At 34.3% G+C, this 26,250-nt stretch overlaps 1 protein-coding gene across 1 annotated transcript in view; it reads right to left on the bottom strand.

Moving 5' to 3' along the window:
- SCP2 (sterol carrier protein 2) overlaps positions 1-26,250 on the bottom strand; it is a 97,467-nt gene that overhangs the window by 46,881 nt on the left and 24,336 nt on the right. The window contains exons 6-11 of the mRNA XM_032494299.1: positions 20,096-20,222; positions 15,852-15,915; positions 11,031-11,117; positions 9,833-9,983; positions 8,082-8,229; positions 2,976-3,083 (exon numbers count right to left, since the gene is read on the bottom strand). Of these exons, the coding sequence (XP_032350190.1) occupies positions 2,976-3,083; positions 8,082-8,229; positions 9,833-9,983; positions 11,031-11,117; positions 15,852-15,915; positions 20,096-20,222 (685 nt within the window). The remainder of the gene's footprint in view (positions 1-2,975; positions 3,084-8,081; positions 8,230-9,832; positions 9,984-11,030; positions 11,118-15,851; positions 15,916-20,095; positions 20,223-26,250) is intronic.

Here is a 26,250-nt window from a genome sequence, read left to right as displayed (position 1 = left end):
TTTAGCAGAAAGTGCAGATTTCCTGTACACTCCCTGTCCCCCACACATGCATAGCTTCCCTCAATATCTGCATCCTGCCCTACAGTGGAACATCTGTTAAAACTGATGAACCTATATGGACACATCATTATCACCCAAGGTCCACAGTTTACATTAGGGTTTGCTCTTGGTGTTGTATACATTTGCCAAATGTATAATGACAGGTAGCCACCATTATAGTGCACAAAACAGTTTCACTGCCCTAAAAACCCTCTGTGCTCTACCTGTTTATCCCTTACCAACCTCATCTGTTTACTGTCTTCATAGCTTTGCTTTTTCCAGAATGTCATATAATTGGAATCATACAGTATGCAGCCTTTTCAGATGACTTATTTTACTTAGTAATATGCATTTAGGGATTCTCCATGTCTTTTCATTACTTGATAACTAAATTTGGAGGGGGAGGGTTGAATAACACTGCATTGCCTGAATGTACCACTGTTTACTTATCTATGCACCTAGTGAAAGACATTTTGGTTGCCTCCAAATTTTGTCAGTTATGAATAAAGCTACTATAAACATCCATGTGCAGGCTTTTGTGTAAATGTAAGTTTTCAACTCATTTGGGTAAATGCCAAGGAGCACAACTGCTAGATCATATGGTAGGTGGATGTTTCATTTTGTAGGAAAATGCCATATTTGGTGTTGTTTCAGTTTTGGATTTTGGACAGTCTAATATGTATGTAGTGGTATCTCATTGTTGCTTTAATTTGCAATTCCCTAATGACATGGGAATCTCTCCATATGTTTGTCACCTGTATATCTTCTTTGGTGAGGTGTCTGTTTGGCTCTTCTGCCCATTTTTTAATCAAATTGTTTATTTTCTTATTGCTTAAGAGTTCTATGCATATTTTAGATAACACTTCTTTAGCAGATGTGTCTTTTGCAAATATTTTCTTGTAGTCTATGGCTTGTCTTCTCATTCTCTTAAACTTTAGTCTTTTTTAATCCATCTGTTTCTCCATTATTTCCTTCTTTTGTGTTATACAGGTATTTTCTAGGATACCTTTTTACTCCTTTGTCATTTCTTTTACTATATATTATTTAGTTATTTTCTTAGTGGCTGCTGTAGGGATTATAATTAATATCTTAATTTATAGCAATCTAGTTCAAATTAATACTGACTTGATTTCAAGAGCACATACAAAAATTTGCTCCTATATAACTCTGCTCCTTCCCCTCTCCTCTGTGTTACTGTCATACAAATTATATCTCTATGCATTGTATACAGATGATTTTAAATCAGATGGGGGAGAGAAACGTGATAAACAAAAAAATACACTTATATTGTCTTTCATATTTACCAACGTAGTTACATTTACCAATGCTCTTTATTTCATGTGCTACTTCACTGTCTAGTGCTCTTTCGTTTCAGTCTGATGAATGACTCTTTATAAAGCATTTCTTGTAGAGAATGACTGCGATAAATTCTCTCAGTTTTTATTTATTGAGGAATGTCTTACCTTCTTCATTTTTTTATTGAAGTATAGTCAATTTACAATGTGTTAATTTCTAGTATACAGCATAGTGATTCATTTATTTATATATATATTCCTTTTCATATTCTTTTCCATTATTGTTGAAATTGTTGTAAGCCTTTGGCTAATTTCCAAAGTTCTGGAAAAGCTGATCTTGACAATTTTTGCAAGTGTTCTTGGTAAATTTATAACAAAGGGCATTTTCAGATGTTGTTATTCTGCTACTCCCAGTGACATCACTCTTGTTTACCTCATTTTTAGATTACTTTTAAAGATATTAAATTACTTAAAGCAATAATAATTAGTTTCTTGTGGGATTTATAACATATTTAGAAGCACATGTATGACAGTAATAAAAGGATGGAGGGGTACATGGAAATATGCTGTTGTAAAAAAATCCCTTCCATTTTATGTGAAATGGTATGGTATTGAAAGGCAGACTATGGTAAATTAAAGACGCATGCTGTGAACCCTAGAGCAACCACTAAAAAACAAGAAAAAGAAATAATTCAATAGAAGAGAGAAAATAAAACACTTTTAAAAATACCCAACTAATAAAAAAAGATAGACTGAAAGAGAGAAGAGAACCAAAGAACAGAGAAGACAGAAAACAAACAGCAAGGCGGCTCGTTATACGGCAACTGTATGTGCCTCTCTGTCTACTTCTCTCTCTCTTACTCTCTACCTAGGAACACCCATTTTCTCTAGTAGATTATAAGCTTACTTAGTTTGAGTAATAAACAGAAATCAACCAAAGTTAATTGCTGTAATGAATACACTAAGAATTCTAACTTCTCTATTTTGGAATTTGTGATAATTTATAAAACGTTTTATTTACATAGAAGACAATATGGAAAAAATACAAAACTCACTTATCTTCATAAAATGAATTCCAGAATGTCAGTGCTAAGTTATTTCATAAACTGTTTTGTACAATTTCTTCATTTTACAATTAAGGAAACAAGAATCAAAGTGATTAATGGACTAATTGTTAATTAATCAGAAGAGTTACAGGGCCAGTCAGCAGTAGACCCATAGTGAAATTCATATTTTATACCTTTTAGTCCAGTTCTCTCAAAAAAAAATTCCCATGTAACACCAACTACATACACAACTACAGATAAATAATATGTTCATTTCAAATGATTCTTATCCAGTAAGATTTCTATTTGGAAGCATCTTGTTAATTAAGTTGTATACCTATTTTAAAATAATCAAACTTTTAAAAAAGTATATTGTTGAATTTAGAGCTTCAACTAATTCAAATTCTCATCAATTAATGAAGATTATTGAAGTACACTACACTTAAAGAAAATCAAAAATACTGTGGCTAAACAATCATTTAAAACACTGACTACCAAGTTCAAAGAACCAATCTTTCATTCAAATGAGTGACTAAGTCATTCACACTTATGCCAAAAATGATTTAAAAATTATGAAATCTGTATCCATTATTACCTGTAGCTCCAATTGGGTGTCCCTTTGAAATCAATCCACCACTAGGATTTATGACCCACTTTCCTCCATAAGTATTATCTCCTCTATCAACCAGTTTTCCACCTTGACCTGTAGAAGGAAAAATAATATTCACAAATGTTAAAAATAACATTGGAACAAATGATACGTTTGTTTTTAAACATACAGACAGCCAAGAATTTCTTGGAACATTTCTTGATGGCTCAAACTAATATCAAATTGATATAAGCACTTCTAAAAGGTAATAAATATTGAGTAATAAAGGCTTATATTTTCAGAACATTTCCTGCATGAAACAAAGCTCATAATAGTTCCTAAGAGCTCTCTGGCTTACAAAACTGCTACAAATATAACAGATTCAGCGAACCAGAAGGAAAGACTGAAATGAATACAGTACTATAACTAAATTAATAATATCAGGTTTAAAAATTCATAATTTTGCCAAAATGTATTCATTTCCATTTTTAACTGTATTGTTACATGCTATATAAATATTCTTAATAAACAACAGGGGGAGGAGGGAAGAGGAACAAGGAAACAAAGAGCACTTTCATGAAATGAAGGAAATTGGCTGAAAATACTATTGAGCATAAATGTAAGCTTAAAAGGAAACATTTACATCACAAGCTTGGCAGCTTCAACATTCCTATCAATTCCCTGGTCATTCTTCCAGGTGGTTAAGAAGTAAACAAAAATGTATGCACTGTATAAAACAGTCTTCTCGATGATACTTCTGGTAATGAGAGGTGGACTCTCCAAATAATGATGATAATGGTGGTGGTAGTGCTGACAGAGGCAGCTAATAGCTTTTAAGCACTCACTCTGTCAGGCCTTGTTCTGATTATTTTACATATATGTACATAATTTAATTTAATCTTCAATCCTAGGAAGCGGGTACTATCGTTCCCATTTTACAGATGAGGAAACAGACACATAGATATTAAGTAACCAATCGAAAGCAACAAGCATGGGATCCAGGATACTCAGGCAGCCTGGCTCTACAGCCTGTGCTCTTAACCAATACATCTGGTTGCCTTCAGAAACCAAAGAGTTTCTCCATTGGCAAAATGAAATATGCTGATCATAGAATTTTAGAAGACTAACACTTTTAATCTGACTTTAAATCTAGGGTGTGGATTAAAAATATCAGTGGAGGTATTCTTTTTTTTTTGGTGTGTTTCTAATGTAGAACCTGATACAAGGCTCTAGTCATAACAGGTGTGGTATCTACTATTACTGCTTTCACATTGTTAAATATTATTACTGTACCAAGTAATAGCAGGCTGAACACAAACCTACCCCAAGAAGTGAATAATTTACTGTATGGTTTTTTTCCATAATATATACAATCCTATAAAGTATCAGAAGATTCCACTGGGGAGTTATCTTGAACTCATCAAGTACAAATGATCTAGAGATGAAAGTGTGGTAAAGGACCACTCTCACATACAACAGATAGGAAAATAAATGTGTACACTTTGGGAAAGCAATTATTATGCCAATTTTGTGCCAAAAACTGTCCTGGGAATTTGGGGATGACACAAATATCCCAGCTCTCATGGAGTTTTATGTGGGGAGAGGCATTAGGAAAAGACAGACAGTATGTAAAATAAAAAAATATATAATATTTAGAGTGGTGATAAATGCCATAGGAAAAAGAAGGCAGGAAAGGGGTACAGGAAGTATTGTAACAAGGAAGACAGAGGTGAGGAGTTTACATTTTATACAAAGTGATTAGAGGTTTCCAATGACATGACACTTGATCAAAGACCTATTGGGAGCGAGAGAACAAATCAGATGCATTATTTGCAACAAATGCCCTGAGCTAGGAGCGAGCCTAGAGTGTTTGAATAAGGAGGCCAATATAGCTTCAGCAAAGTAAAAGAGTCAGAGAGAAGTAGAAGTCAGATGGATGGCAGCAGGAAATAAAGAGGACAGATCACATTTGGCTTTTACTCTGAGAGAGCTGAAGAGAGGAATGACATTGATCTGCTGTATGCTTTTAACAGGATCATTAAAGTTTCACTGTAGAGAACAGACTGTGAGAATAGGTAGAAGCAGGGGGACCAGTGACGAAACTACAGCAATAATGTAAATGAGAAAAGACAGTGGTCTGGGTTAGACTGGTAGTGATAAAAAGCACTAAGATGTGGTCATATTCTGGATATATTTTGAAGATAGAGTCCATAGCCAACAGGACTTAAGAGGATTCAATGGAAGTTGTAAGAGAAAGAGAGAATGCAAGAATGATCCTACAGCTTCTAGTCTGAGTAACTGGGGATGACTGAGGAAGGAGGAAGTTTGTGAAATATTAGGAGTTCAATTTGGACTTAGGTTTGAGATACTTACTGAGACATCAAAAAAAGCCAACCAAACAAAAAAAAATACCTGAGAAGTAGGCAGTTGGATATATGAGTCTAGAGATAAGGGAAGCAGTCAGAGCCAGGGATATAAATTTGAAAGTCATCATCAAATATATGATACTTAAAACCTTGAGACTGGGTTCCAGTTCTGCTAAAGCAGCATATATATTCATTACAGTTTATCTCTCCTACTGATTAGAGCTCAAAACACTGGAGAAAACACAAAAAAACAACTACCTGAAGACTCTGAAAAGTAAACAAAAGCAGGAGGACTGTGGAGGGAGTTAAAACTTGAAGAAACCAGTGCACAATAAGTTCCCAGTTTTCTCTTTTTTAGGCTTTCTAAACAGCCTTTCCCCAAGGATGAACACAGTCCTGGAGAAGCATGGCAGCAGGGGCAGCACAGGTGGCAAAACCCTAACAGAAATCCCATCTTTTTAAGCAGAGGAACCAGGAAAAGACACCCCTATAGGCCAGAGGGAAAGGGGAAAAGCCCACAGTGGAGGCAGCCAGTGAAGAGGATCTCTGACTTACGTGCCTGGACCTGTGTAAGTCTCAGGCCCAGTGCTGAGCTAAGCATGCACAGGACAGACCCAAAACAGCATAGCAAAGGCTTGAAGAACTGAACAAAGGCTTTAACCCATGGAAGGCAAGACAGAAGTTGTCTGAATCCAAATGGGTTGACTGCTTGCTAAAAAAAATACATCAACTTTCTCCAGAGGAGCTAAACAACATAACGTTAGACTATTCAGGATACAATCCCAAATTACTCAATATACAAAGAACCAGGAAAATGTGACCAACTCTTAAAGGAAAAGATAATCAACAGATGCAAAAACCCAAGAAGGCTCAGATTATAGAATTATCAGAAAAGACAAAAATAGCTATTTGGACTATGAGATAAAGAAAACACACTACAAATGAGTAAAAGAATACAAGTTCTCAGCAGAGAAATGGAAACTAAAATAAATCAAACAGAAATTTTAGAACTGAAAACACAAATTTTGAAATTAAAAAGCTCACTAGAGATGGGTTCAAGAGCAGAAAGATAATAGAGGAGGAGTCAGTGAATTTAAAGATATATCAGTACAAATTATTAAATCTCAAGGACACAGGAAAAGGGGATTAAAAAATGAATAGTCTCAGGGACGTGTGGGATAAGACCAAAAGGTCTACTATATGCATCATTGGAATCCTAGAAGGAGAAGATAATAAAAAAAAACTGGGGCAAAAAAATTACTTTAAGAAATAATGGCTGGATACTTCCCAAATTTGGCAAAAGACATTTTTACAGACTCAAGAAGCTCAGAAAACCCTAAGCATAATAAATTAAAAGAAAACCATGCTTAGATACAGCACAATTGAACTCTTAAAAATTTTGAAAGCAGCTAGAGAACAATAATCGGTACACATGAACAATAATATGAAGAACACATACTTCTAATGAGAAAGCATGCAGGCCAGAAGAATGGAAATGTATGTTTTAAGTGCTAAAAGAAAACATCTGTCAACCCAGACAGGTCTTTGTCCAGCAAAAATTTCCTTTAGGAATTAGGGTTAAGACATTCTCAGATGAAGGAAAACTAAGAGAATTCATCTCCAAAAGACCTACTTTATAAGAAATGCTAAAATAAATTCTTTAGGCCGAAGGAAATGGTAACAGAGATCAGCATTAAAGATCAGCAATAAAGAAGAGAAACAGAAATCATAAATATCTGGGTAAATATAAATTTAAAGACCTTTTAAGTTCTTTAAAATATGCGCAACTGTTGAAAACAAAAACTATAGCATTGTCTGGGGGGTTTTTCAATGTACATAGATGTAATACACTATACGTTCGACAATTTAACATAAAGGTTGGTGTAAGGCAGCGGAGACTTGGTTAATGGATGCATATGTTTCCAAGTTTTCTATATTTTATGTACAGTGGTATGATATTAACTCTAAGGAGACCCCCATAGCAGTGGTTCTCAAACCAGAGAGATTTTGTCCCCAGGGGATATGTGGCAATGACTGGAACATTTTTGATTATCACAACTATAGGGGTAGGTACTACTGGCATTTAATGGGTAGAGGGCCAGGAATGCTGGTAAACATCCTCCAATGCCCAAGCCCCACAAAAAAGAAAGATCTAGCTCAACTGTCAACAGTATTGAGGTTGATAAACCTTGTAACCACTAAACAAAACAAGAAAAGCAAGGGGAAAAAAAAAGCTAACCCTAAAATAAAGAGATATGGCCAAAAAGTCAATACATGTTAAAATGTCATACAATAAATATTGAGATAATCCAAAAAGCAGCAGCAGAGAGAGAAAAAAGAGGAACAAAAAACAGGGACAAATAGAGAAAACAAAGAATAAAATGGTCAACCTAAATCCTCCATTTACCTTTCTGCAAGTCTTTATTCAAACACAATTTAAAATAGTTGGAATTACATGTGTGATTTTTTAACCTTTTCTTTTTTTTTTTCTTACTTAACAGTATATTATAAACAGCCCTGATTTACATAAAACAAGTTATTTGTATACTCTGACATCTCACTTTGTACTGTCCAAGACTACATGTTCTAAAAGTCCAGGATCAAGACAGCGTACATTCACTTTGCACAGTATGGCAGAGGCAACATGGAGGGAAAGGCAATTTGTGAATTATTTTGTTTAATGGTGAAAATGAAATTTTCTCAGTGAAATACAGTAAGTTAACCTGCATCTCATCAAGGATATTACCTTCTGGACAGAGTCCCAGTGCTTCATAAGTAAGGAGTTCATTAGTAGAAAAGCAATCATGAAGTTCTATTACATCAATATCACTTGGTTTCAGACCAGATTTCTCATAGCACTTTCTGGCAGCTTCTTTACTCATATCAAAGCCAACCTAAAACCAAAACCATATATAAATAAATTAAGGGCATCAAAACTGGAACTTTTATATAAGGATTATAAGAGATTAATATGTCTAACCTTAGCAGTTGAGAATTGACTGTAAATATTGAAATCTCAGTTGATTCTATATTTCACAGAAAGTTCAAAGTAAAGAATATCCAGTTGGGAGTATATACTCATTAAATTTTGTACTATAAGGAACAGCACTTTAGCGGGGGAGGGTATAGCTCAGTGGCAGAGCACATGCTTAGGATTCAATCCCCAGTACCTCTATTTAAAAAATCAATCAATCAATCAATCAATCAATCAATCAAATTACCTGCCCCCCTCCCAAGCACAGTAGAAATTTAAAAAAAAAAATTTTTTTTAAAGAAGAACACTTTAAATAAGATATATAAAAAGGACTTACAATTCCTCAGGTCATATCCTGTGCTAAGTTACAAAAACGCTATCGAACCACAATATATAGTTGTATATAGAGATTTATCAAGAGAGCATTACAGTTCAGATACACTGAAAAATATAGGGGGATTTCAATATGAAAATAAACAATCTTCTTTTAGAAGATCATACATAATGCGAACCATTTTTCCAAAATTCATACTCTTAACATCCCTTTGGTCTCTGATAATAATATGCAAATTTGGCTGCTCTCCAAGGAATAAAATTGTGGTGTAATGAAAAATGTACTGCAATCAGAAAATCTGAGTATAAGTTCCCCCTCTGCCGCCACAATCTAGCTTTGTGATCTTGGGCAAGTTATAAGAATATTTTCAAATTCAAAGCATTATTATAAAATCATTTTGTAAACTCTAATGAAACCATATGATTTGTTATGTATGTGTGCACATATGCATATTTTTATATGTATATATGTATGGATCTTCAAATATTCAACAAACTTTAGGTCAGAATTCTCATCTTTTTTACTACCTCCATTTTGCACTCAATTTTCAATCGGGATTTTTAAAGTGCTAAGGGTCCAGGAAGTTCCCTGAAAATATTCTTGTTTTTCCCTTAACTCTATAAACTTGAAGTTCAGGGCTTATTTAGTCAACTCAGAACTTTTTAAAAATAGCACACTACTTACTTAAAAGTGCATGTATTAAATAGAACAGACTCACAGACATAGTAAACAAACTTTTGGTTATGGGGGGAAAAGGGGTGGGAAGGGATAAATTGGGAGTTCCAGATTTGCAAATATTAACTATTATATATAAAATAGGTAAAAAATAAATTTTTTCTGTATAGCACAGGGAATGATATTCAATATCCTGTAGTGATCTATACTGAAAAAGAACATGAAAACAAATATATGTGTATATGAATGACTGACACCTTGTGCTGTCCACCAGAGATTGACACACTGTGACTATACTTCAATTTTTCAAAAGTGCACGTATTGCCCTCTCCTAAGAAGTTTTTGTTCTCATAAGTTATTTTCCTTTAACAGATTCTTAAGAACGGGTTATAATATTAAATTTTCTAGACCAGTTTTTTTCAAGTAGATACCTTTCAGAGCTAATGACATGTCACCTTGAATTTTTTAAACAGAAATCCCTCAACTGATTAATAAAACAGAATCTCAGACACACCATTTTAATAACACTGTTTTCTTCAAATGAGCTTGGCTTATCAGTCACCATCTCTTGTGCCAGAATTTCCACAGCTTTGGATTTCAGGCCATGCTTCTGTACAAATGCTTCACTTGCCAAAACTGCCGCCGCAGCACCATCTGAAGTGGGACTAAAAGGAGGTAAAAATAGTTATTGACACGCGGTTCACCTCAATCCTAGGATTTCAGACTAGAAGTTCTTTCTATGTGGACAGAAAGGCAGGATATGCTTGTGGGTTACGGGGCTGTCTTTGTAATGTCTTCAGTTAAAAATTATATATGCTTCCCACCTGAAGGATGAACCTCTATCAAGAACTTAAATGCTGTCAGTCACTGCTTGGTCTCTAAGGATCTCTCTCAAAAACTTCTCACTGCAAAGAATCCCAGATTTGCCTCTGAAGATACAAGGTATCTTCTGGTAACTTCTGAGGAGTCCACAAGGTTATTCCTAAATTAATACAATAAAGATTCTACTACAGGCCTAACTAGCTCCAACTTTACTATTTTCCAAATAATCAAGGATCCTTTTGGAAACTGGGAAAGGATGGAATAGGAGATACCAGAAAGTCCTGGTTTGGCTAAGTGTTTTGAGATCTCCTCAAAATAGATCTTGTCCTTAAAGCAGTCTGTGAAGGAAGGTAGCAAACACAAGAAGCCTTCTGTGAGTTATAAAGCTGTACTTTATAAGTGGGCAGCCCCTCATACTACAACAGATAAAAGCTGACCCCACTTGTTCACTTGCATCCCAGCATCCCAACAGTATCTCCAGGACACAGCCGGGTGATAAGTAGGCACTGGCAGGAGTTATGTAGTACTAACAGTCTTCCAGGAGACAAACACTGTCAAGCAATTTCCAAGATGCAGAAATTATCATTATTGGAGCTATGATTTTTGTTTTGTTTTACTTTATGTTTATTCTTAGCTACTATAATTGAGTAAAATTGCCTAATATGCAGCAGAAAAAAGAAAATGGTCAAGGGAAAAGATGGTCTGTCTCTAGACAGGAGCAGAAAGTAAGGGTGCTCACTGCAGGGTAAGGATTACACAAGCAGGAGTTCTACAAAAGCAGATATAGATACAGATATACCCAGATACAGAGTCTAAGGTTTACCCAAGGGCTTGGATGTAGGGGAAGAAGGGAGCGGCACTTCTCTCCCATTAAAAATTAATTTTCTTACCAACACTGTAAGACAGTCAAAAAATCAAAAATGTTTCGAGAGGTCATCACTTCTTCTAAACTGTACTCCTTTTGGAACTGGGAATACCTAAATACAAAATAAGCAGTTGCAGAATGTGAGGTAGCAGTTACAATTTTTGTTGAAGATATTCTGGTCCAGAAGTTAAAGAGATAATAATAATACATAAATTACATAAATAATAACATAAATTACAAACAAAAGACATGGATCATTTCAATCTTTAATACACAAGTCATTTGAATCAAAATTTTAAAACTCCCAACTCCAGAATATCATGTTGTATAATAAAAATTTTGTCCAATTTTTGGCCTGGCATGGAGATTATGAAACCCTTGGAATTTCCTAATAAGAGTGTCTCTGTTATGCTAAATAGGTGACTTCTCTCCCTTTTTAGCTGGGGAGTAGGGGAGAGATGAGGCAGGGGGCTGCTCACCAGAAAGACCAACCATGTGAATACAGGGTTGGAAATTTTGAGCCAGTGGAACCCTAGGGAGAAGATGGGGGCTGGAGATTGAGTTCAATCAAGTGGCCAATGATTTAATTGAGTATGTCTGCATGATGAAGCCCCAATAAAAACTCTGGTCACTGAAGCTTGGTGAAGCTTTCTGGTTGGTGAGCACCTTCACATACCAGCAGGGTGATGTGCCCTGAGTCCATGGGAAGAGAGCATGGAAGTTCTGCATTAGGAACCTTCCCAGACCTCACCCCATGTTCCTCTTCATTTGGCTATTCCTCAGTTGTACCCTTTATAATAATACTGTAATTGTAAGTGCAGAACTTTCCTGAGTTTTGTGAGTCATTCTAGTGAATTATCAAACCTGGGAGGATCATGGGAACCCTTGAATTTATAGTCAATTGGTCAGAAGTGCAGGTGGCCTGGAAGACCCTACTTGCGACTGGCATTTGAAGTAAGGGCAGTCCTGTGCAGGACTAAGTTCTTAATTCATGGGGTCTGCATTAATTCCAGGTGGTTAGTACCAGAATTAAATTGCATTACACCCAGCTGGTGTCAGAACAGTTGGAAATTAAAATAGAATAACCTTTTCCCCTCACTGCGGAATTACACAAATACTAGTTCCTTAAAAGCAAAATTAAATGACTTGCAATTCAGCCAACATTTTTGGTGATATTACACAACTATATTTAATGAAGGCTAATGGAGTTCTTAAATTAATGTACAAAACCTATAATAAATTATTGGCATTCTTCAAAACACATTTTCTTTCTGCAAAGAAGAAACTGACTTTTATCTCCTTTAGCTCCTCTAATAATATAATCACATGGTTTCAGAAAATTGCTCTGGCGAAATACAGTACAAATAAACACCATGAAGGAGTTTCTAAAAGCAAACTTTAACTGATGTGGAAATTAACAAACAATTCAAATGTTTAGAAATAAAGTCCATGTAACTTAGATTTGCATACTAATGTCTGCATCTTTGCCTCTAAAGTTAACTTTGACCATCATCAACTTTTAAAAAACACTTTATTTGTGCCAGATCCTGTACTAGGCACTGGGGACATGGACACAGTCCCCATCTCTGGTCTGAATCCATGGCAACAAATATATCATACTAGTACAATATGATAAATGCCATGATAGAAATGTTATTCAGGGTGCCATGGGAGCAACAAGATATGCATCAAACCCAGATACCAAAGGGGGTTTCCTCTCTGAGGTTAAACAAATAAGGGGAAGTAGGAGACAGATTCCTGGTAAAAGTATCAGCACATGCAAAGCCTCTTGAAGTGAAACAGTTCACTGAAGCTAGAGTGTGACAATTTGGAAGGAATGTGGAGGCAAGATGAGAAGATGGGGCAGGAGACACAAACAAAGATCGGGTCATGAAAGGCCTAAAGGGTATTAAGCTGAGGAGTGATGGGACCAGATTTGTTCTTCAGCAAGAAGGCTGCGGTATGGAAAAGGGATGGTAAGAAGACATTACCAAAAGCCAGTAAACCAAGAAAGAGACTGGAGCAATAATTAAGGCAAGAAATGATAAGGGCCTAAAGTAGGGAACTGGAAGTGAAAGATGGAGAGAAGGAATGAATTCAAGAAACAGTGAGGAGGCAGAATCACTAGGATCCTGTTCATCCCCACCCATCTGCAACCCACATGGGACACTGAGGAAGAAGGCAGAATCAAGGATGACTTCAAAGTTTCCATCTAGGATAATCAGGTATATGTTAATGTCATTCACCCAGAGGGAGAATGCTGAAGGTAAAAGAGGGTTGAGGGGAAATGAGAAATTCTGTATGGACATGTTAACTCTGAGGCACCTGTGGGACATCTAAATGGAGACAACTAGGAGAAAGTTATAGACACAGGTCTGAAGGCTCAAGTGGCACAAGTCATCCCTAATCCTACAGTACTTACCACGGCTTCTCACTACCTTTAAGTATTCTTACAATTTGTGAGGAAACACTTGTTGGAAATAATTGCAAAGAACAGTTTCTTAATTCAATCTTCTTAGAAATACGTAACAGGGTATCTCTAATGACTAGTTAGAAAACAGACTTCTCTTTATTAGCATCTGAAATTACTGAGCCAAACCTAGAAGGCTATTCTTGGCTGTTTCAATGAGTTTTAAATGACAAAGCTGACATCCAGAAATACCATTTGCCTATTCAACATAATTGAGAACTTATACTATATAACGGAAGATGCATGGGGACAAGGAATTTGTCTGTCTGTTTAGCTCACTGCTATGTCACTGGTAGCTTAAGCAGTGTCTTGCACATAGTAGCCTACTGAATAAATATTAGCTGAGTGAATGAAATTCCTTTAGAAGAATGCTGCAATGAGTGGATAAGTGAATGCCTGGTTAGGGAGGGAGGTAAGTAAAAGAAAGACTTGGAAGCTTCAGTTCTCTGGGGAAAGTCAAGAGCTGCTCTTTGGAGCCTCAAAGCCAGTGCTGTCAACTTCTCAATGTGTTGGTATAGTTCCTCACAAGGAAATCACAAGGATTTTTAATGGTTCTCCAAGTTCTAAGGACAGAGAAATCAGCTCTAGACCACATTTATGGGCTTAAGACTGCTCATTCTAACTACTATTTAGTAACAGCAAAGTTTTATTGAGCATATACTATGTTCAATACCCTGCTAGGTACTGAAGATACAAAGATGAGACATAATCTCTGCTCAAGGACCATCATCATCAGAGGAAAAAGACTTACAAATAACTAAGTATGACACAGTGCAATGTGTTATAATAGAGGTATACAGACAATACAGTGAAGCTCATGAGAAAAAATAATTATGCCCAGGAAGCTTTAAGATGGTATTAAGAGAAGCAATGATATTTGAGTTGGGATTTGATGCATAAGTAGATATTCACCAAACAAAAGAAAGGCAGAAGGGTATCCTAGGGAGAGCTAACAGTATAAATAAAAACACAAAAATAAGCACTGTGTAGGACACTTGGGAAATACTAAGTAACTTGGTGAGGCAAGAGACTGAGAACAGCCAGGGAAGTGCTAGGAAATAAGACGCAAAGTGGAACGAGGCCAAGTGATAACAGGCTTGTTATCTCATATGCGGGAATTTCTATTTTATCATATAAGCAAGGGAATTAACCAAAGCTTTCATAATACACTTAGATCTTTCACAAAATACACTCAGATCTAGGGCATAGGATTAGATATTATTTGTCAATTAGGTATGCTCTGAATTCAAATATCAATTTAAAATTAGAATAATAAGGAGAACAAGTTGTAGCATGAAGTATTAGAAATATGTGGTAATGATTCACTTGTGGTATAAAATGTTCCTTGTCATGGTTTTATGTTTACTAAACATAATAAAATTTGTTTAATAATTCAGAAATAAGTTCCTGAGTACCTATTATGTTCCAAACTCTGTGCTGAGCACTAACATAAAGATAAGAGATGGCTGGAGTCTTCAAGGAGTTTGTAATCTAGTAGGAGGAAAAATATGAACATTATTTTGTCACTATTCAGAATGATCCTGAACAATCTGCCTAATTTCTGTAAACCTTATTTTCCTCATTTATAAAATGAGAATAACAACTACCTTATGGGGTCCTTGAGAGGATTAAATGAAAATGTACATAAAATTACCTAGCACAGAGACAGAGTTGGCATTTTAAAAAGTTAGCTACTATTCTTTTATTGCCTAATGGTTTTGCTTTTGTAGAGATTTTAGTTATGTGGCACTAATTCAATGCCCAGTGAATCAATTTTATTCAACAACCATTAAGTACATGCTATGAGCCATGCACTGCACAAGGCAGTCAGGATTCAAAGATTAACAATCAGTAATACACATGATTTAATTTTACTTCAGATTATTTTATAGGGTATAAATAACCATATTATTCTATCAGAGTAAGAGTTAATGACACTAACATAATTTAAATGCACAATTTAATATAAAGTAATTAAAACAACTACTAATACATATTTTACAAACATTTAAACTGATCAGAACAAACAGAAAGTTTTAAAGAATGACTTAAACTGGTGCCTGGTTATTTCCAACTAAAATTATTACAATAAATTTCATTTACTAGGATTGCAATGTACGACCAATTACAACCTTTAACACCAGCCATTCACATTCTTGCTTAAAAGAGCCACTAAGCTAAATGATATTCCAAATATAAACAGACCAAAACTAAAAAGTAGTCCAAAGTTCACTTGGGCACAAGTCTTTTATAAGAAAAACATAAGACATTCCATTCAACATTTTTGAGGTCTTATATTTGCATTTCAAGTACAAAGGTGCATATTACATAGCAGAATAACCCAGATTCTCACTGTTTCAGATCTCCAAAACTTACGGGTTATTAACTGAATGTTTGTGATTTTTCCATCCAATTTTTGCAAAGTGTTCAATTTTTGTTCCTGTAGAGAAAGCAAACTTCTATTAGCAGGTTAATGTTTTTCTTCTACTAACAAATGTTGCAATGGTACTCAGTGTCCTGCTAAATATTTCAACATTTTCCCATGAATTTTTTCATCTTATTAATAATTTCTAGTTTTATTACATTGTGATTTGAGAGTGTTATTTTTAGATTTGAGGGATTCCTAGTTCTATGACACCTTCTTATGTCAGTGTAATAAAGTTCTATTTCTGTAGTGGGTTTTTTTGAAAGATGGATTGTGTATCCTCTGATTTTTTGTTTCTCCTTTCTTTCTTTTTTTTTTTTCCTGTCTTGCAGGGCCCTAAAAATCCCCCCACTTGCTTCTTTTCTCTTTCACCATCCAGTCATCAAGGGACACCTTTCTCTTTCCAAAAAATCAGGCCCAGATGGTTTCACAGAGTATTCTATCAAACCTACAAAGATCAAGTAGTCCCAATTCTCCATAAATTGTTTCAAAGCATCAAAAGTGGAGAATGGCTTCCTATTTCTTTTTATGAAGCAAATGTAAAATTAACTTGAAAAAGATATAAGAAAAAAATTATAAACCAGTATCACTTATGAATACTGACTGGAAAGTACTAAATAAAATAATGGTGACAGAATCTAACTCCATATTAAAAAAAATCAATACATCATAACCAAGTGACATTAATTCCAGATATGAAAAACTGGTTCAATATCAGGAATCCACTAATAAAATATTCTATTAATAAATCTAAGTGGGGATATAATACAATCAATTCCACAGATGTTGGAAAAGCCTTTAACAAAATACCCATCCCTGAAAGTAAAAAAAAAAAAAAACCCTCCAGAAAATAATAATTGATGGTTATTTTCTCAACAAAATTAAATAAATAAATAATTACCCTAAAACCAGCAACTTGCTTAATAGGATAATAACACCACCCATCATTAATTGTGAGAACTGAATGAAATATACACCACAAAAAGATGTGCTATATATACACAATGGAATATTACTCAGACATAAAAAATGAAATTTGCAGCAACATGGATGGAACTAGAGATTATCATACTAAGTGAAGTAAATCAGACAGAGAAGGACAAGTATCATATGATATCACTTATATGTGGAATTTAAAAAAATGATACAAATGAACTTAATTACAAAAAAAACAGACTCACGGACATAGAAAACAATCCTATGGTTACCAAAAGGGAAGGGTAGGGAGACATAAATAAGAGTGTGGGATTAACAGATATACACAAATGTATACAAAATAACAACAAAGACCTACTGTATAGCACAGGGAACTATATTCAATATCCTGTGATAACCTATAATGGATAACATATATACATATATATATAAAACTTTGCCATAAACCTGAAACTAACACAATATTGTAAATCAACTATACTTCAATAAATTAAGTAATTAAAAAGCTAAAAACTGGAAACAAAAAAAAAAAAAGGAAAGAAAGAAATGGTCCTTGAGAAAAGATCAAATCCAGGGCACTGCAAGGAAAACATGGTCCAAAGATGAAGCCCAAGGTGTGACAAATCCTTTGTTAAGATTTCCAGAAAAATCAAAGGTGATGGCTCAGAATATTGTTCAAACATAAAAACAAGCCCTCTAAAGAGGAAAACGCTGTGCTTCACAAATCTTCTAAAAGCACTTCTAAGAAGGTTAAGAATGTTGCTCCTCAGCCGTCTCAGAAAGAACCCAAGGTAGAAAAGGGCTTAGCCCAAAGTGATCTGCAGGTGCAGGCTGTTGACTAATGGAGCAACCCAAAAGGATTTACAGGAGACCCATAAAGTTCTTGAGAGGATTCTTGGATGTTAGCCTTCTATTTTCGACCTGGAGGTGATTTAGGTCACACAGTTATGAGCTTTATGAGAATTCACCAAGCTGTATATTTATGTTTTGTGCACTTCTCTGTCTTGAGTTATAATACATAACAACAACAAATTTCATATTTTAAAAAAATGTTGGGTTCAATCACTAACTTGATTCCTTGATTTCCTAGCAGGTCACAGTTCAGTTTGAAAAGTTCTGGTCTGGATAAGAGCTGATAATAAAAGGAACTGGAAAAATATATGTATATAGTTTGGAGTTTGAGGGTAGACTTAATAAGACATAGTGAGGGACTGGAGTAGGGGAAAACGGAGAATGTCAGTGATGACTCTTGTTTCTGCAGCGAACAGCTGAATAGATGAAAATGTCACTTACTGAGATGATAAAAAGTAGAGGAAGAGTAAGTTTAAGATGATGGGGGACCAGAATTAAGAGTTTGCATTTGAACATGTTACACTTGAGACATCTGTTAAATATACAAGCAGAGATGCAAAGATGCCAAATGGATGCACAAGTATAAAGACCATCCTTAACTATCTTAAATTTATCCCCCTCTCCCCACAACTACATTATCTTGTTTTATTTTCTTCACAGGACTAATAATTATTTGAAATGATCTTCATTTTTTTCATGTGTTATCGTCTCTCCCCTACTAGAAATTTAAGCAAAAATCACACATTTCATCTGCTTACTTGTTGCTTTTGACTGAATGCATTAATGTCTCCAATTCCTTTTCCATCCCGAACATCCTTTATGGTTTGACTTTGTAGTTTCCTACCACAAAAAAAGGTAGAGCATATTTCCCTACCCCTTGATTCCAAGTTTGCCATGGGACTTGCTTTGGTCAGGTCTCAAAAGGCCTTGCATGTTACAGATTACTCTCTTGTGCTTCTGCTATCATCATGAAAAGGACATGCCAGAGCTGGCCCTCTGATTCCAAGAGGAGGATGAGAGCCATACGACCCAGCCAAACAGGACTAAAACAGAGCCTCCAACCAACCTCAGGTCAGATGATTAACCCATACAAAAAGAGCTGAGTATGGCTTAGAGCAGCTGATTCCCAGTCTAGCTACAAAATTATAAACTGTAATAATAAATAATCATTGTTTAAAATCACTGAGTTTTGGAGTGGTTTATTACACAGCAATAGCTAACTAATACACTGCTATATTCTGGTGCCTAGAATAGTGTTTGGAATATGATAAGAGCTCAATAATATTTTAAATGAATTATTTAATTCAAAAGGAAATAGACAAGGAATGGCCAACAAGGTAAGAAAAACCAGAAGAATGAAGTGTCACAGAGGCCAAGAGAAGGGAATGTTTCAAGAAAGAAGTGATCAAAAGGGACTAATGGTGCTGAAGTGTATTAAATTAAGATTGAAAAGTATTTACTGGATATGGCAACATAGTGATCAATGGTAGCCTTGAGAAAGAAAGGATGCCAGACTGGAATGGACTGACTTAAAAATGGTAAGAAATAGCTACAAGAAAAAATTTCCATGGCCAAACACTGGCAGTGCTCCTCTATACCATCCCACCATTCTTCCTTGAAGATTTCTTTCTTTTCTGATTACTTGATCTTGGCTATCAAACCTGGGATATTTTTCCTGCAAAGAATAGAAATGCTGAACTTTCAACTACAACTGTTTTCTTTCCTATCTCACAGTACTCAAGGCACTGGTTCAGGGTTATACAATTAAAAAACAACAACAACAAAAACCCTATCTGCACTATCCCATGCTTTAACTAACTGGCTAAGGTGGGCCAATCATTGACCAAAAAATTAGGATGTTTACCTACATAATAAAAATCAACTATGACTGGGACATTATGCCATACACAAGAAATTGACATATTGTAACTGACTATACTTCAATAAAAAAATTTTTTTAAAGAAAAAAAATCAACTATGAAATTTAAATATCATAAAACACTATGGATTGACAAATGATGATGGACTCCTGATGAATTCAAATACTGAGAATAAAATTTGACTATATTAAATCCATTAACAAGAGCAAGCTTTAAGTGTCATTACCATATTCAGAACTGATAAGCCTCAAGTTGGAGTCCATGATTAAAGGAGACAAGATTTATGTTATTTTTCCTATTTCAATGTCTTGTTGTGGATCACTCCAGGTACATGCCATATGACGTCCTATGTGTAAATACTTTTTATATGACTAAATTCTACATAGATTATGTTTTCAACTTAACTGAAAACCACTTAACTGAAAAACCACTACATCCTAGCATCCTCCACAGTTCCTTATTAAATAGCTATTGTTTCTCAGACATGTATATAACCACCAATAAGTCTTAAAGCTTTTTTAACATACCGTATTTTTCCATGTGCTCTTTTCCAGCACACCCAAACATCTGAGAAGTAACTGGTTGGGCAGACAATCCGTACTTATTGATCAGGACCTCAATATGTTTATCAAGTGGATTGGTCCTAGATGAAAACTTAGGGGAAAAAACAAAATTTAGTAAGTACTTGTCATGATAGGTGTCTCTTTTAACTATTACAATGTTACTAAGGCATTTGCTTATTCCAAAAGCAAGGTAAGCAAAAAATGGACAATGTGAATAAAATCAGTCAGAAAATGCTTTGCAGGGAAACATGGGAAGGAAAAAAAATCCAGTGACCAAAGAGGTATTAATTCTTTCAAGAAACATTTGTAAGGAATCCTGTATGTGCCAGAAACTACTCTAAGTGCTGGGGATAAAACAGTGAACAAAACAGGTAAAGTCCCTGTTCACCAGGCATTTACATTTCAGGGAAGAGGAGACAGAAGGTGATGAGGATGAAAATTAATTAAAATGTAAATAGCAATGCTATAAAGAATAAATCCAAGTAAGGGATATTAAAGGTAAGAAGTGGTATTTTATAGAAAATAGTCAGGGGAGGTCTAGTTGATAAAATGATATTTGAGCAGGGATATAAAGGAGTAAGAGTAAATCATCTGTATAATCTTGGGAGAGGAGCATTGTAGGCAGAGGAACAAAGGTCCCAAGGCAGGAGCAGTCTTGAGTGTTTGAGAAAAGAAGCAAATTAAGATTCAGATAAAGTGATACTCAGTGCAATCACCTCTATTTCCATGATTCTGGAATAGAAAAACACAGTTCCTACTGCAAATATTCTACAAAAGGAAACTGTTTCTTGACAGTTTATTTATTAGACTATGAGCTCCCTGAGGGCAGGAACTCTTTCTCATACACTTTGTATGTATACACAATGCCTAGCATATAGCTCACCACATAGTAAATATTCCATAAACAACTGTTGACTGAACAAATAAAGTTTTGGGGGTCCACAAAAGGGTTCTAAATGAAATGCTAAGAAAAAGTTAAGGTTAAGAAAAAATAGGCTTAAAGGAGGAAAATTATTGAGTTAGACATGATAAGCAACTTGACAATCCAAAGGATAAAGACAAAATGAGCTGATAAATGGGTCCTGTCGAATCTGTGAACATAGAAATCTTAAAAATAAGTATAGATAATTATGTGTTTGGATTACCACAGGTGGAAATTTATTTCTGTCAAAAGAAATCTAAAAAAAGTTTCAATACATAAAATGTTGCATACAAGTTAAAAGGGAATGCTAATGAAAACAATGATAAATAACTTCTGCTTCTAGTCATGATGGACTACAGAAACCAGATTTACCCTTCTATCTTAAGTAACTAAAAACCTGGACAAAACACACAAAGCAACTGTCTTCAGACAATGGATAACATAAAGCTAAGTACACTGATCTCTGAAAGAAGGGAAATAGATAAGGTGAGCATTACAATTGCTCCCAGATTACTACCTGGAAAGAGCAGGGAGGAGTAACAGAGTCCAGCAGACTCCCTAAGCTGAAGAAATAGAGTTCAGGGTTCAGAGAGACCAAGACACCTAGAATTCACAAAGAAGAGTAATGGAGAGAAGAGATAGACACCTGTCTGAAGATCTGAAGGGAGCTCCCCTTGAGTCTGATCAATACGTAAGTATGAGAAAACTACTGAAACCAGGGAAAGAATCACCGGAAAGGAGCAGACAGAACAATTCTCACAGGGCCAGGAATAGTTTTTATTCCCAAAACCACGATGGAAACATTTCCTAACACATGAGGCATCAATGGAGTACTGAAGGTATTGCTCAAGTAGCAGGGTCAGTTTAGCCTTAGAATAAAAGCTGTTCTGATTCTACCTAACAAAGCTTAAAAGCATATCTCAAAATGGTGGAACCATTTTTAAAAAACAACCACCCCAGAACAAACCCCTAAATAGTTAATGGAATATAAAAATTCAACACCTAATAAAGTAAAATTTACAACATCTAGCCTTCAATCAAAAATTACAAGGCATGATTAAAACAAATTACATGGCATGCAATGAAACAACAAAGTACAACCTGCAAAGAGTGAATTACTCAATCAATAGAAATGACACAGATGATAGAATTAGTAGATAAGAACATTAAAAAACAATTACTATAAATATATTCCATTTGTTCAAGAAGATAAAAGAAATCATGAACATGAAAAAGAAAAAGATGGAAGATATTTTAAAAAAAGACCCACATGAAACTTTTAGAGACAAAATATACATTGTTTGAAATGAAAGGTAAACTCAGCAGAATTAACAGTAGAGACAATGCTGCACAGATTAGTAAACCTAAGGAATAGTAAATTAAAACAAAAAAGTGAACAAAAAAATCAGTGAATTGTGGAACAACAATCAAGAAGTTTAGTAGATGTGCAACTGGAGTCTCAGAAAAATAGAAGATGGAGAGAGATGTTAGAAAAAAATATTTTAAGACATAATAGATAAAAAAATTTCAAATCTGATGAAAACCATAATCCACATATCCAGGAATCTCAACAAACTCCAAGCACAAGAAACATGATAAAACTACACCATGATACACCATAATAAATTGCTCAAAACCAGTGATAAAGAAAAAAATCTTAAAATTAACCAAAGAAAAATATACATTAACTATAGAGGAATAAAAAATAAGAATGACAGCAGACTTTAAATAAAAAATAATGAAAGCCAAAAGACAGTGAAACAACATCCTTAAAGAACTAAAATTTTTTTAAAAAGTAAAGCTAAACTAGAATTCTGTACTCAGCAAATTCATTTTTCAAAAATCAGGGTAAATTAAGTCTTATTATAACATACGAAAATGGAGAATTCATCACCAGCAGATCAGCACTATGTGACATGTTAAAGGATATTCTTCACGAAGAAGGAAAATGATCTTAGAGGAAAATTAGAATCAATATAAAGAAATAAAGAACACTGAAAATGATAAACATGTAGAGAAATATAAAGTTTTTTCTCTTTAAGAAGTCTTTAAAAAATGATTGACTAAAGAAAAATCAATAACTAATGTGGGGTTTATAACATGTATAGAAGTAATATGTGTTTCTGGGAAGAGACAACAAAAAATACTTTGTAAGGTTCATGTAATACTATAGTGAACAGTCAAAATGTTACATTAAACATTGAAGATATTTTGTGAACAAGTTAATGGATACTTTAAACCCTAAAGCAACCACTAAAAGCAAAACAAAGGACCAGAGGTATAGTTAATATGCTCATAAAACAGACAAAATAAAATTATAAAAAAATTCTCAATTGACAGGAGGCAAAGAGGAAAGAAGGAATAAAGAAGATACTAAACAAAAGAAAACAAGTAGAAAAATGATAGATTTAAATCAGTGGTGTCCTAGTAAATGTTTAATAGGCTCAAGGGGGATGAGGGAGCCTAACTGATAGCAGGTGCCAATTTTGTGGTATAAATATTCCCACCATGGCCAATTTGAATCTACTAGCATGATGTCACTGAAAGCATAGATGAGTAGAGATATGCATAACCAGATATTACAAGCTGGTATAAGCCAGTAGGCATCAGTGTCCACTAACCACTAATTTGAAACCAACTATCTCAATAACTACATTAAGTGGAAATGATATAAAAAGCCCAATTAAAAGGCAGAGATTTTTATACTGTTATAAAGCAAGACCCAACTAAATGCTGCCTACAAAAACCTAATTCAAACATAAAGACAGAAATAGGTAAAAGGATGGAAAAAGAAAATTCTAATTCTACTCAAAAGAAAGCTATAATGGCTATGTGAATATCAGACAAAACAGATAAAAGATCAAAGAACACTACAAGAGATAAATTCTTAAAAGCAGCCTAAAATCCTTCTAAAGGCAGGGTCTGACAAAAGGAGCACCTGGCTGGGATCCATAAAAAATTTCATGAATGCATTTTCAGTTTCATGGTGTCACACACCTCACAGCCTCTCACAACGATGAAGAGGCCAGTCTATAAAGGACATAACAATTCTAAATGCTAACATATCTATTATAAGAGCTTCAAAGTACATGAAGGAAAAACTGATAAAACTGAAAAAAAAGGACAAATCCACAGATTTAGCAGGAGACCTCAATACTCCCTTCTCAATAACTGATAGAACAAGTAGACAGAAAAATTAGTAAGTATATAGAAGACTTGATCAATAATACCAACCAACTTCACTCAGCATTTACAGAACACTCCATCCAGTAACAGTAGAGTACATACTCTTCTCAAGCACACACAGATTATTTACTGTTCAGACTATCTTGAGCCAAAAATCAAGTCTCGATAAATTAAAAAGTAATCACGTCATACAAAATATATTCTCTGACTACAGATAATTAAAATAGAAACAAATAACAGAAAGATATCTGGAAAAAGCACTAAATATTAGGAAGGTAAGCAACACACTTCTAAAACATGGGTGAGAGAAGAAATCACAATGGAACTACAAAATAATTTGACCTAAGTGAAATGAAAGTATGACACAAAAAATGTGTGGTATGCTGCTTAAGCAGTGTTTTAAGACACCTACAGCATTAAATGCCTATATTTGAAAATACTTAAAATCAGTGACCTAAGCTTCCAGCTTAATAACCTACAAAAATGGAGTAAATTAAACCTAGTGTAAGAAGAAATGAAATATTAAGGATCGCAACAGATCAAAACAGAAAATGATCAGAATGAAACAGAATGAATAAAAATTAGTAGAATGAAACAGAAAAGAGAAAAAATAGAGAAAATCAATGAAAACATAAGCTGGTCTTCTGAAAAGATCAATAAAATTGGTAAACATCTTTTGTTATATTGATCATGGAAAAAAAGAGAGAAGATAAAGATTACCAACATCAGAAGACGAGAGAGGACATGTCTAAAAATCCTGCTCTAAGGGGATACTACGTGCATAATATGAACAACTTTTCGTCAATAAATTCAACAATTTAGATGAAATGGATAAATTCCTTAAAGGGCACAAACTATCAAAGCCTTCTCAAAAAAAAAAGATAACCCGAATAGTAATTTATTTACTAAAGTAACTGAAATTAAAACCTTCCTATAAAGAAAACTACAGACCTAGATGTACACTGGTGAATGCTACTAAACATTTAAGGGAAAAAAATACCAGTTATATACACAAACTCTTCCCCCGAGAAAAAAACAGAAGAGAAAGGAAAAATTCTCAACTATTCTTTGAGGCCAGCATTATACTGATATCAAAAGTAAATAAACATTAAAACAAAAAGAAAACAAATCAACACTCTCATGAACATAGACACAAAAATCCTTAACAAAATGTTAACAAATTTAATCCAAAAAAACATATGAAAGATAATACATCACAACCGAGCATTTACCCCAGGAATACAGGATGGGTTAATATTCAAATATCAGTCAATATAATTCACCATATTAACCAATGAAATAATAACAACAAACAAAATAAAGATCTCTCATACATACAGGAAAAGCATGGGAATAGGGGGTTAATGATGGGAAAACTTTTTTCCTCCTTTGGATTTTATAGTATTGTTTGAATTCTTTGTAATTAGCTTGAATTCATTTTTGAAAATAATAAAGTCATCATTCTTTAAAAGAAAAAGTTCATAACTTTTACTAAAGAATATCACTTTAGAATCTATCCTAAGAAAATAATCAAATATAGAAAAATACTGTTTAAATCATGTTCATCATAGTGTAATTTACAGTTATAATAAAGAAAAAAAATCTAAATGTCCAATAAGAGGAGCAATGTTAAGTAAATTATAATATAGCCACATGACAAACTGTAATGCAGCCATCAAAAATTTTTGCTTACAAATAATTTTTAACATGAAGTACTCAAAAATAATGTTAAGTGAAAAATGAAGTAAATCAAATTATAGATGCAGCACAATCAACTTTTTTTTTGCTAAATTAGCAAATCACTAATGATTGTCATTACACATGATTGTATCTTCTTTATTTTTTCTGTCCCCCCTAGGAAGTTAAAAACAGAGCAACCTCAGCCTAAAGAGATAATGAAGAGATGTCTCGGCGAAAAACAAAAAACAAGAATACATTGTTCCTCCACTTCTTCAGTAAATTTAAGTCCCAATTTTCTCCTGTATTTGTCTGTGATATGAACAGTTAACCC

Source organism: Camelus ferus, chromosome 13 (genome assembly GCF_009834535.1).
Source record: "Camelus ferus isolate YT-003-E chromosome 13, BCGSAC_Cfer_1.0, whole genome shotgun sequence".
Lineage (NCBI taxonomy): Eukaryota > Metazoa > Chordata > Mammalia > Artiodactyla > Camelidae > Camelus > Camelus ferus.
Note: the sequence above shows the minus strand (reverse complement) of the source record. Positions and strands in the feature narration are given on the sequence as shown.